The 16155-nt window shown below is 40.8% G+C and overlaps 1 protein-coding gene across 1 annotated transcript in view; it reads left to right on the forward strand.

Annotated features, from left to right (window-relative positions):
* Positions 1 to 16155, forward strand: part of LOC132826138 (cilia- and flagella-associated protein 46) — a 214053-nt gene that overhangs the window by 173922 nt on the left and 23976 nt on the right. The window contains exons 45-49 of the mRNA XM_060841785.1: positions 3698 to 3816; positions 5718 to 5809; positions 7870 to 8034; positions 9547 to 9611; positions 14853 to 14913. Of these exons, the coding sequence (XP_060697768.1) occupies positions 3698 to 3816; positions 5718 to 5809; positions 7870 to 8034; positions 9547 to 9611; positions 14853 to 14913 (502 nt within the window). The remainder of the gene's footprint in view (positions 1 to 3697; positions 3817 to 5717; positions 5810 to 7869; positions 8035 to 9546; positions 9612 to 14852; positions 14914 to 16155) is intronic.

Below are 16155 nucleotides of genomic sequence, written 5' to 3' on the forward strand. Positions count from 1 at the left end.
CTGGAAGGTTTGTTTTCTGACATTTCATCACCATACTAGGTAACATCATCACTAAGAGTGTCCGGTGAAGTGCTGATGGTATGTTCCACCTCTCTACTTATAGGTCTTGGTTTCTTAAGGTTGATGATGTAATTTCTGGTTCTTTTGACAACACACGCATCCTAGGACAGGTGAAACAAAGACATTCACAAGAATTCTTAGAGGCATAGCATTCAAACCAGAACTCCATCAGTAAACACATCAATTTCGATCCTACCTACCTACCCTTGAAAAAAAACGGAAACGACATCACCCACCATCTTCTACAAATCTTCTCAAAAATTACTAACTTTAATGTCATGCCTAAGATGTGGTGCCCTGATTTTTACACAATACAGCAGCTAAAGCATAATTAGTGATCACTACATTCACAACTACTCTTTGCCCCATATCATATCACTAATTTCATACCCAAGGTACCATTGTCCCTTTAATATCAGTCATTCTATTTCTCCAATAAGTCTGTTTTGTATACATTTTCAAACGTCTTTTGAAATGTCATATACAAAAAATGTACTGCACTCTCTTCATCAACTTCCACAGTAATTTCATGAAATAATTAATTCAGATTAATCAGATGGATTTGCCTGTCCGAAATCCATGTTGGTTATGTCTTATTTACTCACAATTCTCCAAACGAGAATTTGTTTTGTCCTTGAACGTGTCTCAGACAATAAACATCTCCAACAAGAGGGAATCTAGCAAGCTTTTTATTTGTGCATAGGTGATGGCCATCACTGACTAGACCAGCCCTTAATTCCTATCCCAAATTGCCTTTAAGAAGCTGTTGATGATCTGCCTTCTTGAACTGATAGTTTATGCGTTGTAGATGCTACCAGAATGCTGATAGGAAGTTCGAGGACATTGATCCAGGAACGGTGAAGGAATGACAGTTTGGTCCCAGGTCAGGATGGTGTGTGGCTGGGAGGGGAATATTATTTAATGTTAATATCCTCCTGCATCTACTGTCCTTGTCCTTCTGCGTGGTAGAGGCTGTGGGTTTGGATGTTCTGTTTAAGGAGCAGATGCTATGGTAACATGGTGAAGGCAGTGAAAGTCAAAGGTGTTGAATGTGATGCTATTGAAGTTGATGGCTTTTTCCTGAAAGGTGTCAAGCATCTTAAGTATTCCGAGTGTTAAGGTCTGCATCCATCCAGGCAAATAAAGAATATTCCATCATATTTTTTACTTATACTGTGTACATGGTGAACATGCACCTGGGATAGAGTGAGTGAGTTACTTGCCTGAGAATTCCTTCATCTCTGACACACTCATGTATCTATGTGACTTGTCTAGTTCAGTTCCTGGTCAGTGGCAACCCCAGGAAATTGATAATGAGGGATGGTATTCTGTTGAAGGGGGAGATAGTTTTTTTTTCTTGTTAGAGACAGTCAATGCCTGAATGAGTATGTGGCACAAATGTTACGTGCCCCTATCAGTACAAGTCTGGATATTGTTTTGGTTTTGCTGCATATGGACATATGCTTCATTTCTCCAGAGTCAAAACTGATACTGAACATTGTTCAAACATCAACAAACATTCTCAATTTTGATCTCATGATGGAAGGATAGTCATTGATAAAGCAAATGAAGCTAGTTGGTCCTAGGACACTACCCTAAGGACATCCTGCTGTGATGCCCCAGGATTGAGATAATTGGCCTCCAAGAACCACAACTATCTTCATCTATACTGGAGATAATTCTAACCAAGGGACAGCTTTCCCTTGATTCCCATTGACCCCACTTTTGCTACAGCTCCTTGATGCTACATTTTGCCAAATGCTGCTTTGATATCAAAGGCATGTACTCTCGCCTCATTCTCTCCTCGATGCTCAACAACGTTTCCCATCACTAGTCAAAGTTGAGCACCATTCAGAATCATGGAACCCATGCAGAAGTTTGAACATTCAGTCTCACCACACTAACACACAGTGATAGCAAAATGTACATCTGCAAGATGTAACCTGTTCCTCAGCAGGTCGATCAGACTTGGACTGTTAAGGGACCTGTAACATTAGCATCACACCAGCGATCAGGCATTGATTAGCCTTAAATATGACTTTCCAAACAGACAACCTCAATAACTTTGAAGAATAAGGCCCACAGGTACATGAGAACATCATCACCAACATGTTTCCCTCCAAGTACATATAATGCTGGCTTGGAACTATATTGTGATTCCTTCACTAAACATACTTATTTGATGTGAACTGCAGTTGTCCATAGGCGCAGTTCACACAATCAAACCTAACACTAAGGAAGATAGTAGTGGTTCCTAATGGTCAGTCATCTCAACTCCAGGACACCCCTGTAGGGGTTCCTCAGGGAAATGTTCAACTACCTTCAACTATTTCATCAATAACCTTGCTTCCATCATAAGGTCAGAAGTGGGGAATGTTCCCTGATGATTGCGCAATGTTTAGCACAATTTGTGACTCCTCAGATATTGTACCAGTCCATTGTCCAAATGCAGCAAGACCTTGACAATATTCAGGCTTTGCCGACAAGTAACAATTAACTTTCATATTACACAAGTACCAGGTGCCTCTGACAATCGCCCTTTGACATTCAATGATATTACTATCACTGAACACCCCACTATTAACATCCTGGGATTACTATAGATCAAAAACAGAACTGGAGTTGTATAGATATTGTGGCTACAAGACCAGTGCAGAAGCTAAGAATTGTGCAGTAATCAACTCATCTCCTGATTCCCTAAAGTCTGCCCACATTTACAACGCTTCCATCATAAGGTGCGAGGGTGTACTCTCTAACTTGCCTGGATGAGTACCGTTCCAGCAAACTCAAGGAAGCTTGACACCATCCAGGACAAAGCAGCCTCCTTGAATGGAACCACATCTGTAAACATTTACTTCTGATGAAACACAGTGCAGCAGTATGTACCATCTACAAAATGTACTACAGAACTTCACCAAGGCTTCTGAGATAGTACCTTTGACCAGTGCCATCAAGTAAGACAAATGAAAGAGATACATGCTATATCACCACCTTCAAGCTCCCTTCTAAATCACTCACCAACCTGACTTGGAAATGTTTTTCTGTTCCTTTGCTGTTGCTGGGTCAAAATTCTGGAACTCCCTCCCTCCCTAACAGTATTGTGGGTCTACCTATACCAAATGGGCTGTCGTTGTTCAAGAAGGCAGCTCACCACCATCTTCTAAAGAGTAACTAGAATTAGGCAATAAATGTTGTCCTTGGTAGCGAAGTCCACATCTCTATGATGGTTGTGCAAGAATGCCTGTCTTGGCAACAAACTTGCATCCAATGAATGAAAAGAAACAAAAAAAAGTACTTAATCCATCTTAAAAGCTTCTTTAGACTGTAGTTTCTAAAATAAACCTTTTTGTACTCCACCCAACTGAGGTGGAGTCAAAAAACAAATCATCATTTACAACGTTCAAGAAAATAAGCATCACTAAATATTCAACACAATTATTGGTTTACAGTTTTCACAGAAAATGAAGAGTCATGAAATTCAATCCCAGAAAGCTGTGAAAGTTCTAGAACACCAGACAATAAAACAGAATTAGTCACTCTAAGTCTATTGCGAAGTGGTTTATCATATTAGTAATAAATGTGTATAATATATTAAAATTAGGAGTTTAATTTATTTTTTTCATGTTCAAATTAAAAGAAAGGCAAAAGTATTCAAGGATTTGAACTCAGCCTCGATGCAGATTTCTCCAGTATTATTGAAACTATGGAGGATTACCTGAATCCCGTTCTGTCACAGTTTGACCTTACATTTTCTCCGTAAGTACTCACAATGCATTCCTCATAACAGCCATAAAAAAATCTGACTTGTTTTGGTGAGCCTTTGAATTTCTGTTTGGTGAGGGAAACAAAAACACCTGAGAGTCCCTAACTTAAATGTCTATAAGATTAGCAAGTATAGCTGCTGGAGTGTGCCTTCTAGCAAACTTTGACTGAGGAGTAGCTTTCTGAATTTCCTAATCTGTATAGGTATCCATGCCACCAGCAGCTAGTCTTAGGCAGCCTGGTGTAGGAAGGAAACAAAATGTATCATTGCTATCTGCTTTGTTTTGTGTCTCCCCCTCCACAAAAATCTTTCCAACCCAAAAACACGTCCATAAGGCTCAACGGATTCGAAATATAAAGACTTGCAACATCTCGAGATTTGCTGGAGCTTAAGCCATCATGCAACTGTATTTGCTGGTGGCCAATGTAGCTGCTGTCACTCTTCCCAGGGTGGCGAAATGAATATTTTCAGCTGGGTTGGGAGGTTCTTCCTCCTGCCATTGACCTCTGTTACGTGATCTTGTGACATTGGTGGTTGGTCTACCCCTAAATGAAACCCCTCACAAATTGACAGCAAAGGATACAACAAGCACAGACCATGGCTTAATTTCTAGCATGTCTGACAACCTACGAGGCTACGGAATTTCAAGTGTAAAATATTTTATTGGGATGAAAGGAGAATTGATTTCTATGACAGGCCTAGACTTTGTTATATATTAAACCAAAGTGTTTCACCAGTTTTTCAATTGATGAATTTCAATGTGGCCACATGATACTCACAGCAAAATCTTCCCGGCTCTATGACAGCTGTTTGGAGGCACAGCCAGGAACAAATGTGAAAAGTTTATGTCAGGTCAGCTCCTTGTGATGTCCCTGCCTCCAAAAACTTGCCAATGGAGGGACAAAGATGTTAATAGCTATGAGTCTGGCATTTGGGATATCGAGTTAAGTCAATTAGATAAAAGCAACATACTGTGGATCCTGAAAATCTGAAACCATCACAGAAAATGCTGGAGAAACTCAGCAAGTCTCACAGAATCTACGAATGAGAAAAAACAGTTAATATTTTGAGTCTGGCATGACTTCTTCAGACAGTTCAATGGGGTCAATTAGATGTCAATTAAGCAGCATGTAGAAAGGCTATGAGGCCTTGCACCAGGCCCAGTGCTGTGGTAAGACATTATAGTGTTAGTGTATGTTGCTTAATAGCCATCTAATTACACTAACTGGATACCCTGATTGCCAGGCTGATAGCCACTAACTTGTTTATCCCACCTCTAGCAAAACAGTTCTGAAGCAAGAACACTACAGGTAGCAGAATTGACATGAAATATTAATATTTGTTCCCGGCTCTGCCTCAAAGCAGCTCTTCTTTTCTTCTTTCTCTATCTGTGTCTTTCATTCTCTCTTTTCTCTGATCCTGTCAATCTGCGTTTTGTTATAAATAAGACAGGAGTTTTGCTTATAGCTGACCAAAAGGCTAGGTCCCCAACCCCATCCTCTAGTTTGATTAAACACATTACCACCGCGATACCCGACGTGGGGGGTCAGCATTAAATTCCATTCACCTAGCAATATCTAGCAGAAAACCCGAAAACAAGTAGTCACTCAAAGTTCATTCAGGGAAGAAATTGTTCCAGTTTTTTTTTAAATCTATAACCACAATGAAACCACAATGTGGATAATCTGAGTGCACTCTTAATATCTCAAATGCTCTGTGTTGCGAAGACATCCACAATTATAGTATGGTTTGTGTGAAATCCAGGGCAAAATGATGACTGAGCAACAAATGGTCAAATAAATAGCTTAATAAAACTGCTCTAAAACCAATAAATATCAGTTATATTTCTAAGATGTATGGGAGATGAATACCTTTTTATCTTGCATCTTTTTAGTCAACCGTCTTCCCCAGTAGCACCCTCGGATTCAGCGAAATCAAAATCCAAAAAGAAAGATGAAAAATCAGTGGGTGAAAAGTCAACTCCAGGTATGTGACAGTTATCTAGGAAAGGATTTCATGGACAAGCTTTAAAGAGATTAATCTTGGATTATGTTGATTTATAGCTCCACCATTATTTGGTTTTTCTAACATCAGTGTGCCCTTTATGTATTTCTAGAATCTCTTTGGATTCTCCTTAACTCTATTTGCCTAAGCTATCTCAAGTCCCTTTTTACACTCCTACTGCTCAAAGTTTGTGAGAAGATTTGTAGCTCAGGTGCTCGTTGTTGTGGTTCTGTTCGCCGAGCTGGGAATTTGTGTTGCAGATGTTGCATCCCCTGTCTAGGTGACATCCTCAGTGCTTGGGAGCCTCCTGTGGTGCGCTTCTGTGATCTTTCCTCCGGTATTTGTAGTGGTTTGAATCTGTCGCTTCCGGTTGTCAGTTCCAGCTGTCCGTTGCAGTGGTCGGTATGTTGGGTCCAGGTCGATGTGCCTATTGATTGAATCTGTGGATGAGTGCCATGCCTTTAGGAATTCCCTGAACCGAGAACAGCCAGAGGAAAGATCACAGAAGCGCTTCACAGGAGGCTTCCAAGCTCTGAGGATGTCACCTAGACAGGGGACGAAACTTCTGCAACACAAATTCCTAGCTCCGCGAACAGAACCACAACAACTCCTACTGCCCTTGTACTCTTCTACGGATTCTCTCGATCCCAGCTGTCTATACTTGATACATCCATCCTTCTTTATCTTGACCAGAGCATCAATTTCTTTAACCATCCAGCATTCTCTATACCCATCAGCCTTGCCCTTCACATTAATAGGAACATACTGTCTCTGAGCACTCATTATATCATTTCTGAAGATCTCCCTCTTCCCTACTGTCCCCTTATCTCTGAATAGCCTCTCCCAATCAACTTTTGAAAGATCCTGTCTATATTGTCAAAATTGACCTTAACCCATTTTAGAACTTCAACTTTTAGGTCAGTTTACTCTTTTCCATAACTGTTTTAAAACTGATAGAATTATAATGACTTGGCCCAAAGTGCTCCCCCATTGATGTCACAGTCACTTGCCCTGCCTTATTTCCCAAGACAAGGTCAAGTTTTGCTCCTTCCCTGGTTGGTACATCCACATATTGAATGATAAAATTTTCTTGTCCACATTTTAACATATTCCCCCCCATCCAAGCCCTTAACACTATGACAGTCCCTATTAATGTTTGGCCATTAATTATGAATATCAGACTTTCCTGGAGTCCTTTAAAGATGGGTTGTATTGTATGCAGATAGAGCTGTATATCTTGTTTGAATCCCAAAGTCACCCAGACAATGCAAACAGCTCTCGCAGATTTCTTAGAACTTTGAACAAGTCAACAACAGGAATATAACTAGAGAGAGCAAAAGAAACAGCTTCCCACTACAGCAGCTTCGAAAGCAAAGGTTGCTTCCTGTCCAAAATGCCAGTCAGTATTTGTTTTTTCTTTCTTTCTATCTATCTATCGATCGATCAATCTATCGATCTATGGTTGGCTAGCCAGCACCAGTACTCCCTTGATTCTCCACTTCAACTTCCAAACAGCTGCCAGTTCCTGAGCGTAACAGTATCCGGTGGTCTATCTCCAACACCAGTGTTCTTAGAGCAGTAAATAATCTGCATTATTTTTTCGGGCCAGTACCCAACATCAACAAATAAACCAAAGAGCTGTGGATGCTGGAAATCACAGAGAAAAATGGAAATTGTTGAAGAAACACAAGAGGTCTAGCAACATCTGTGGAGAGAAAGCAAAGTTAATATTTTGGGAACTGTTCTTCAGAAGAGTCAGTGGACCTGAAACATTTACTTCGCTTTCTCTCCACAGATGCTGCCAGACTTGCTGAGTTTTTCCACCAATTTCTGTTTTTGTTTTTATGACCAAGTATCAGTCTTTTGTTCTCTTTTGTTAAAACAAGCTGCCGCTCAAAGTTAAATTCTCAGCACTGACTCTCAGTTCCGAACCAAAAGTGAGAAAAATAGAAAAAGTGATGGCCTCAGCTTTACAAATATTGAATTTTTTAAAACAATCATTATGCAGCTAACTTAGTTTTACTTTATCATTTTTGTTGCAGGCCATTCTCAAGAGTTAGGGGAATTTATAATCATCTTGGCTGACAAACTATTGTTGGAACTGCCTTTGGAGGTTTTGAGTGTTTTGCAGGAGGATACAATCGCCTCAGTATCAAGAGATTTTTCATTACAGTTGCTATACAATCGCCTACACAAAGATGCATCAGGTAAAATATGAAATAATAGGTTTATCAATTGAAGTTGTTCAGTTCACAGAAAAATCACCTAACATTTATAAGATAGAAAAATCTTCCAAAAAGCAGGTGTGTGAAGGGAATAAAGGTAAAGTTGCTATAGTCTTAACAGACCATCGGGCTGTTCTCATATTAGAGAGAGGTGGCTGGTGGTGGTTTACTCTGAGGGCCACCATACTGCAGGTGAGAGGAGAGGTTAAGAAGGCGAGCCCTTCATGGTAATATCAGTTGGTGTGAAATTTGAACCCAAGGGCTGAAGGGCCTGTATTGTGCTTTACTGTTCTATATTTTATGTTCTACAATTTTGTTGCCATAAAAGCCCAGATTTTAAAAATTGGCAATGAACCTGGCCCCTTTTGATTTTTCTTTCACACACATTTCTATCTAAAAGGGAGTTGCTGAGAGGTGGACTGGGAAGAACTAACCTGCAATCTTCTTCCTGACCTCTCCGCCCCCACCCCACTCCGGCCTATCACCCTCACCTTGACCTCCTTCCACCTATCGCATCTCCATCGCCCCTCCCCCAAGTCCCTCCTCCCTACCTTTTATCTTAGCCTGCTGGACACACTTTCCTCATTCCTGAAGAAGGGCTTATGCCCGAAACGTCGAATCTCCTGTTCCTTGGATGCTGCCTGACCTGCTGCGCTTTTCCAGCAACACATTTTCAGCTGGGACGATTAATAGAGGAGCTGAAGGCAATGAATTGAAAAGAGAGACAGCATGATAAATTGAAATAGAGATTGAAATGAGGAGTCATTCTCTACTCCTTACTCCCACTGCCTGTTGATGTCAAGTCTAGAGGACACCCTTTCTTGTCTCATTCTATCAAAACTTCCAAAAATCTTAGAACCTGCTTTCTTCCCCACATTGTGCATTTCCCACCATTTCCCCCAAACCAAGCTGGAATTAATTTTTGCATGACTGCTAGCACCTGCTCCAGCTGCAGTACACTTCCCTCCAAGAGATGCAGGTTAGCTTTAATCAACACAAAGTCTAAGAATTACTCTGATGTTGCAGTTTTGGATCATTTCTGATGACGCCTGCAGTCAACAGACAAGGTAGATAGCAACAGCTGCACACAGTAGTCATTTCCAGTTAGCAGGCAACACAAAGATGGCATGCTGCTTGCTTTTCAGTCTACAATGCACGATTTACTCAAACTTAGTAATCCTTGCACCAGCTTTTGGAACTCTTCAATTTAACCCATCAACATAGCGAAAGAATAACCTTATTTTAGTGAAGGAAGTAGAAATCTTGTGCTGTTTCCATTGGCACTGGTTTTCTTAAAAGGACAGTTTCATAGATTCACATGGGCTGTTCATGAGAGTGAAATTTTTTAAAGACTAAGGAAGTGCAGGTATTGATTCTGCTCACAAATATTTATTAGCGTAAACCATTAGATAGGGGGTGCACTGTTTTATATGTGTCTGAATCTCTGAGAGACTTCCTAATTTTTAAATGTTGATGCCTTTCCTTTCTGAATAGACACTGTACACAAGGACACAAGAAGTGCGAAAGCAAAAGGAGATCACAAGAAAGCCATTAAAATGGTAACCTCTACAAATATCTTAATCGTTGACAATTACAAACATGTCACTTTTTTTCTGTGAATATTATGTAACTCATAGTTTGCTCAATTGTTTCAGAAGAAAACATCTTTTTTATTGTTAAGGTGCCATGTGACAGACATAACTGAAATTGTTAAAGGTAGAACCTCATCACTGCCATCCCCATGAAATGCATTTAACACAAATGCTATTCATAACCCATTTATGGTGATCAAAGATCACTTCAAAATGACTTCAGATTTGACAATCAAATTTAATCAGTGCCTGCATAACTTTTTTAAATGCACCTATGAAAGTGTTAAATTCTGTTCTAAGATGCACATTTCATTGAAAACTAAGCCTGTCTTCAACCTTTTGTTTTCTTAAATAACTATATCATCTAATATCTGTCAGAATGGGTGGAGTATCCCCCTCTGTGAGGTAGCATGAGCAATGATGAGAATAACAGCGAAATATGGAGAAAATGAAAATATCAGAATCTTGACATCAAAAAAGATTGTTGTAATAATCCCCTCAAGCCTTAAATGACAAGTTCAGAACCTCATCATTGAAAAGCAAGTACCTCATTTCCATGAGTCTGCATATCTTTCGATGCCCAATCTGCCTTACTTTCAAATAGCTCCCAGTCCTTCTCTCCTTCCCCAAGAATCCCAGCTGTGGAAATTCCTGACATTTTAATCAAAGCTGCAAACTGTAGCTGTAGCTTGCCAAATGCTTGTCCTAACTATCATCCAACGATTTCTTCACCCATGTCCTTTCATGCTCAGCATCCTCATCAATTCTTCACGAGCGCAGGTCAGTACCAGCAAACCATCAGCCTCACTACTTTGCCATGTCTGCTGTCAAACCAATTCATCCACCAGTCAGCCCTTCGGAACGTTGATTTGGAGCTCGGAGACATCTATGACTTACATGCTTTTGTCAGATGGTTTGTGAGCAAGAGCATACAAACATCCCATACATCTGCACAGGATATATCTCTGGCTCTTAGCTTGCTTTTTCCCATTCACTGATTTGAAGGGTGTCAACCTCTGTATACAGCTTATGGCTTTCCAAACGCACACTTACTGACTTCGACACTGACTTATGGTCAGCAGCCTCTGTGAGGCTCATATTGTTTCCATGTAGCACAACCTGTTGTGACGAGTTTCTGTTACATCAACATCAGACATATAGCAGCAAACATATTGCATATGCATCAAATGGCCATGTATGTAAATTAAAGGGGAGCAACGATTAAAGGGGTGAAGAGTAACAGTGCCACAATCAATCTAGGGCTTGTCTGGAGGCCAGTTATTTGGTCTCCTTAAGTCAGAGGATCACTCCAAGGATTGGACCATAGTTAGTCTTGCAGGTCAAGTGTAAGCAAACTGGGGATCACAGATGGGTCTGTCGTGATGCTGTGGCAACATTGTATTGGTCAGTTGGTGCTGTCCTGTCAAATCAGTCCAGGGGCTGGATAGGAGCTGTGGAATAGAAATTCAAACAGGTCATGGTAACTCCATGCAGCGGGAATGGGGCCCTTAATGGCACATGAATATCCTAAGTCATGGGCATTAGGGATAAAATGGTTACTTTAATAGTGATATAATTCACTGAATGGAAATGGAGAGGCACTGAAATGTCATAGGGCTACAGGGATAGCAAAACAAAACAGAACAAGAAGAAGGGAAATTCATGCCTCCCAGGTAGAGCCTGTAAGTCACTGGCAATGAAACAAAATTATACCCTGGCCATATCCAATTGAAATTCATCTGCAGAATAACTTTGCAGCGTGGATGTGACTGCATGCAAACAGGACAGAGTAACTTTAGTCTTCCTCTCTTTGAAAGCAGCATAAAATGTTTGGAATTTGTAGTTCTGCTAAGGGCAACTGTAGGAATTATGCTCCCACTGAATCAGTAAAACCACACAGCTGTCTTCAATTTGCTCTTCATCAGCAGGTCATTCACTGTCAAAGAACATTAATGAAGAATTATTGCAATCTCAACCGTGATATTGTGCTCATTAATTGTCTCCTTGTCATGTCAGCTAAGCAACATCTGAAGTCTCCATTTCACAAACGTGTTCCATAGCTAACACTGGAAGACCGTGCTTCACAGCAGTCACATTGTGTTTACCAGGTTGATACCTGGACTGAACGGGTTGTCATATGGGGAAGGATTGGATAGGTTAGACTTGTTTCATTGGAGTTCAGAAGACTAAGGGGTAATTTGATAGAAATTTCTAAGATCCTGAATGTCTTAATAATGTGAGTGTGGAAAGGATATTTACTCTAAAGAGTGACCCCCGAAATGTTTTAAAGTTGGGATCACCCTTTAGAATAAAGTTGAGGGGATATTTTCTCTGAAGGTCCTGTGACTTTGGACTGCTCAGCTTCAAAAGGCAATGGAGATGCAGTCATTGAATATTTTAAAGATGAACGTAGATACATTTTGATTTGTTTCTCTAACAGCAAAGTAGGAAATCAGAATTTAGAACACAAACACCATCTCCTGTCCCACCCAGTTCCATGACCCCTGCAAGCTGGGCATGAACTTACCTTTCCTCTGGGCCATGTCATAGAATCCCTGCAATGTGGAAGCAGGCCATTCAGCCCATTAAGTCCACATCAAAGAGCATCTGTCCCAGACCACCCCACTCCTCCCCCCCTCTATCCTTGTAACCTTGCATTTCCCACCTAAATTGCACATCTTTAGACTGTGGGAGGAAACCAGAGCCACCCAGAGGAAACCCATGCAGAGATGGGGTGAATATGTAAACTCCATGCAGATAGTCACCCGAGGGTGGAATCAAACCTAGATATCTGACGCTGTGAGGCAGAAATGCTAACCACTGAGCCACCATGCTGCCCTTGGACATAATGTTCAAGGACCACAGTGTGAGGGGCTGTTTCTGGCTTGGAGCATTTGAAGTGTCTGCATTTGGGCTTTAACTTTGACCCCAGTGGTGCGAATGCCAAAAGCTCCTAACAGTAGTGAGCACTTGTACATTTACAAGTGTGCAATTTTTTAAAAAATCATTTGTGGGATGCTGGCACCGCTGGCTGGCAAGCATTTATTGACCATTCCTAATTGCCCTTGAGAAGGTGGTGGTGAGCTGCCTTTTTTACTGGTGCAGTCCTCCTGCTGTAGGTTGGTCGACAATGCCATTAGGGAGGGGATTCCAGGATTTTGACCCAGTGACGTTGAAGGAACTGCAATACATTTCCAAATCAGGAAGGTGAGTAGCTTGGACAGATACTTGAAGGTGGAGGGGTTCACATGTACCCGCTATCCTTGTCCTTCTAGATGGAAGTGATCGTGGGTTTGGAAGGTGCTATCTGAGGATCTTTAGTGAATTACTTCAGTGCATCTTGTTAGTAGTATACACTGTTGCTACTGACTGTAGGTGGTGCAGGGAGTGGATGTTTGTGGATGTGATACTAATCAAGCGGGCTGCTTTGTCCTGGATTGTATCAAGCTTCTTGAGTGTTGTTGGAGTTGCATTCATCCAGGCAAGTGTTGCGTATTCTATCACACTCCTGACTTGTGTCTTGTAGATGATAGACATGCTTTGGGGAGTCTGGAGGTGAGTTACGCGCCACAGTATTCCTAGCCTTTGACTTGCTCTTGTAGCAACTGTGTGTATGTAGTGAATCCAGTTAAATTTCTGGTCAATGATAGCACCCAGGATGTTGATATTGGGTGTTTCAGTGATGCTAACACCATTGAATGGCAAGTGGCTGTGGTTAGTTTGTCTCTTATTGGTAATAATCTTAGGCTGGCATTTGTGTGGCATGAATGCTACTTGCCACATGTCAGCCCCAGCTTGGATGTTGTCCACATCTTGTTGCATTTGTACATGGATTGCTTCAGTATCTGAGGAGTTGCGAATGGTGCTGAACATTGTGCAATCATTGGCAAACATCCCCAGTTCTGATCTTATGATGGAGGGAAGGTCATTGATGAAGCAGCTGTAGATGGTTGGGCCTAGCACAGTACACTGCTGCAGAGCCATCTGGGAACTGGGATGACTGACCTCCATCAACTACAACCATCTTCCTATGTGCCAGGTGTATGAGGTTCCTCAAGAAATGCATCCAAGAGCCTGTTGTACAGTGAATGAAGTGAGGAGTGGAAAATGGTGAGAGAGAATTTGATTCAAATCTTGGTGGAAAGAGTGTCATGAATTGCACTTGACAAAACACTTGAACCCAGAACAGAAACATATTAACCACTGTTTTAAAACAAAATAAAAATATTCAATTAATAACGATTAAATACCTATACTTAATTACATACTCTCTTTCGAAATCTTCATGCATTCTTTTTACTTGTTGGCCTTAGCCTTTCCCAAAAATATAAACTTGAATTAGATATTTTTACATAGATTTAAGACATTGATTTGAATCTGGACTATGCAGGTCAGGATTGAGTGTCCAACATTTTTAGAATGCATCAGTACTGCTCAGTTATCTGTATTATCAGAATATTTGGATTTTTAGTATTTTATATATCGCAGCATTTGTTCTAATAATTTTATAAAAGGAGAATAAAAATCAAAAGCTTTCAGCTAAAAATTATAGTGAGGGCTTTGGGGAAAAAACAGAGGCTGAGAGCATGTTTGTGAATAAGAGTGAGGCTGAGCAACACAGGCACATGAGACATTTGCGCTGTGGGAGTGCTACAGGTACAGCGTATGTTTCTCCCAGCTACCCTGCAAAAAGATCTAGGAAACTCGGGAAGAATTTGGATAGACATCTGAAAGTGGGGATCTGGGTCTTGTATTGGAGGCCTCCTAAAAGTTGATGCAGAGAACTCTTCAATGACACATCTAATCCATCAAGACTCTGTGAGATTCATCACTGCCATTTTTACTCTTTAGTAACCAGGCGTACTAGCCAATAATAGTCCACAACCCAATTGAAGATCTAACTCTCAAATTAGAGACTTTCTCTCCATCTAGAAGGTTTAGGAGGCTTCCTATTGTCACTTGAAAATAGTGTCTGATGGCTGAGATCTGCAAAATCTACTTTCCAGGTTTATGAGTGTTATAATGGACTCCCACCAAAGTAGTAGCAGACTTAGCCCTTGTTGTTTATTTTAAATCAGGGATATAAAACTCTCAGGTAGTCAGGAAAACTTGAAGGATTTTTGTAATTGTTGATTATTACCAAATGCAATATCCTGAGTGATTTTTGTGATAGTTTCAGTGTGCCACTTGTTTTCCTTTAAATTACAGGTCCCAATTAACCGTGTTGTGCCATCAAGCTGTTTTCCAGTGGACACTCACAATTTCAAATGTATCCTTTCCATAATTAAGATTTCTTTGAAAATGTTAATTCTAACCTGTTACATCATTTATATGATTAAAGAGATTGGTAAAATATATTGTGAGAAATTAACTGGCTTCACGCAGTCAGGAAGGAGAGATCACATTCAGAGTGAGACACTGCCTAAATGAGTAAGTAGTTTGGAGAATTCTGAGGCAGCTTAGGAATTCATTGCAGAGGAGAAGAAGTGCACTTAGCTTTTTTATTTCTCTTATTTTTATCTCCTAGTTTGTAAGGATTTTTTTTTAAACAGGATAGATTGAAGCCTAAGATCAGTGGCTGAGCAGAAAAACTGTAAATCAATTTGACTATCTATTGTAGATTACATTCAGATTGAAGGTAAATAGGAAGAATAGTTACAGGCTACAAACTAAAAGACTAGTATGAATTTTTTAAAAATCAAATTGAGTCAGTAATTAACCTAGAGATGCTGGGCTAGGCATGCCGTGTAACTGCACAATATGGTAGATGGTAGACCCCATTGTGGTTCACAGTGACCACATCTATAATAAGTATTGGTTGCTTGAGGAAATCTGGCTCAGAGTTGATGAGCTTGAATCTGAGCTTCTCAGTCTGCAACACATCGGGGAGGGGGAGAGTTACCTGGATCTATGTTTCAGAAGATGGTCATACCCCTCTAACCACTGACCTCCAATAAGGTCAGTAATTAAAGACAGGAGGATGTGATTACCAGCATGGGGATAGGATAGATCACCGGAATAGACACTACTGGCTACAGCCAGGATCGAGAGTCCCAAAGGCTGTGTTGCCTGCCTGGTGCCCAGGTTCAGGATATCTCATCTGGCCTGCAGAGGAACTTGGAGTGGGAGGGGAAAGATCCAATTGTTGTGGTCCACATAGCTACCACAATCTAGGTAGACAGGGAAAAGAGGTTCTGCTGAGGCACTATGAGCAGCTTATAGTTAAATCAGAAAACAGAACCAATAAGATAATAAAATCTGGATTACTGCCTCAGCCACAAGCAAATTGGTACAGAGTCAACGCAATTAAAGAGGGAAATGCAAGGCTGAAAGATTGGTGTGAAAGAAACAAGTTCAAATTCATGGGATATTAGGGAAGGGGGGAGCTGTTCCGATGGGATGGGCTTTACCTGAATCGTGCTGGGTCTAGAGTCCTGATGAACTGCCTAACTAAGGCTGTGGATAGAGCTCTAAACAAAATTAGGGGAGGTGGACTCAGATGCATGGAAAA

Source organism: Hemiscyllium ocellatum, chromosome 22 (assembly GCF_020745735.1).
Source record: "Hemiscyllium ocellatum isolate sHemOce1 chromosome 22, sHemOce1.pat.X.cur, whole genome shotgun sequence".
Classification (NCBI taxonomy): Eukaryota; Metazoa; Chordata; class Chondrichthyes; order Orectolobiformes; family Hemiscylliidae; genus Hemiscyllium; species Hemiscyllium ocellatum.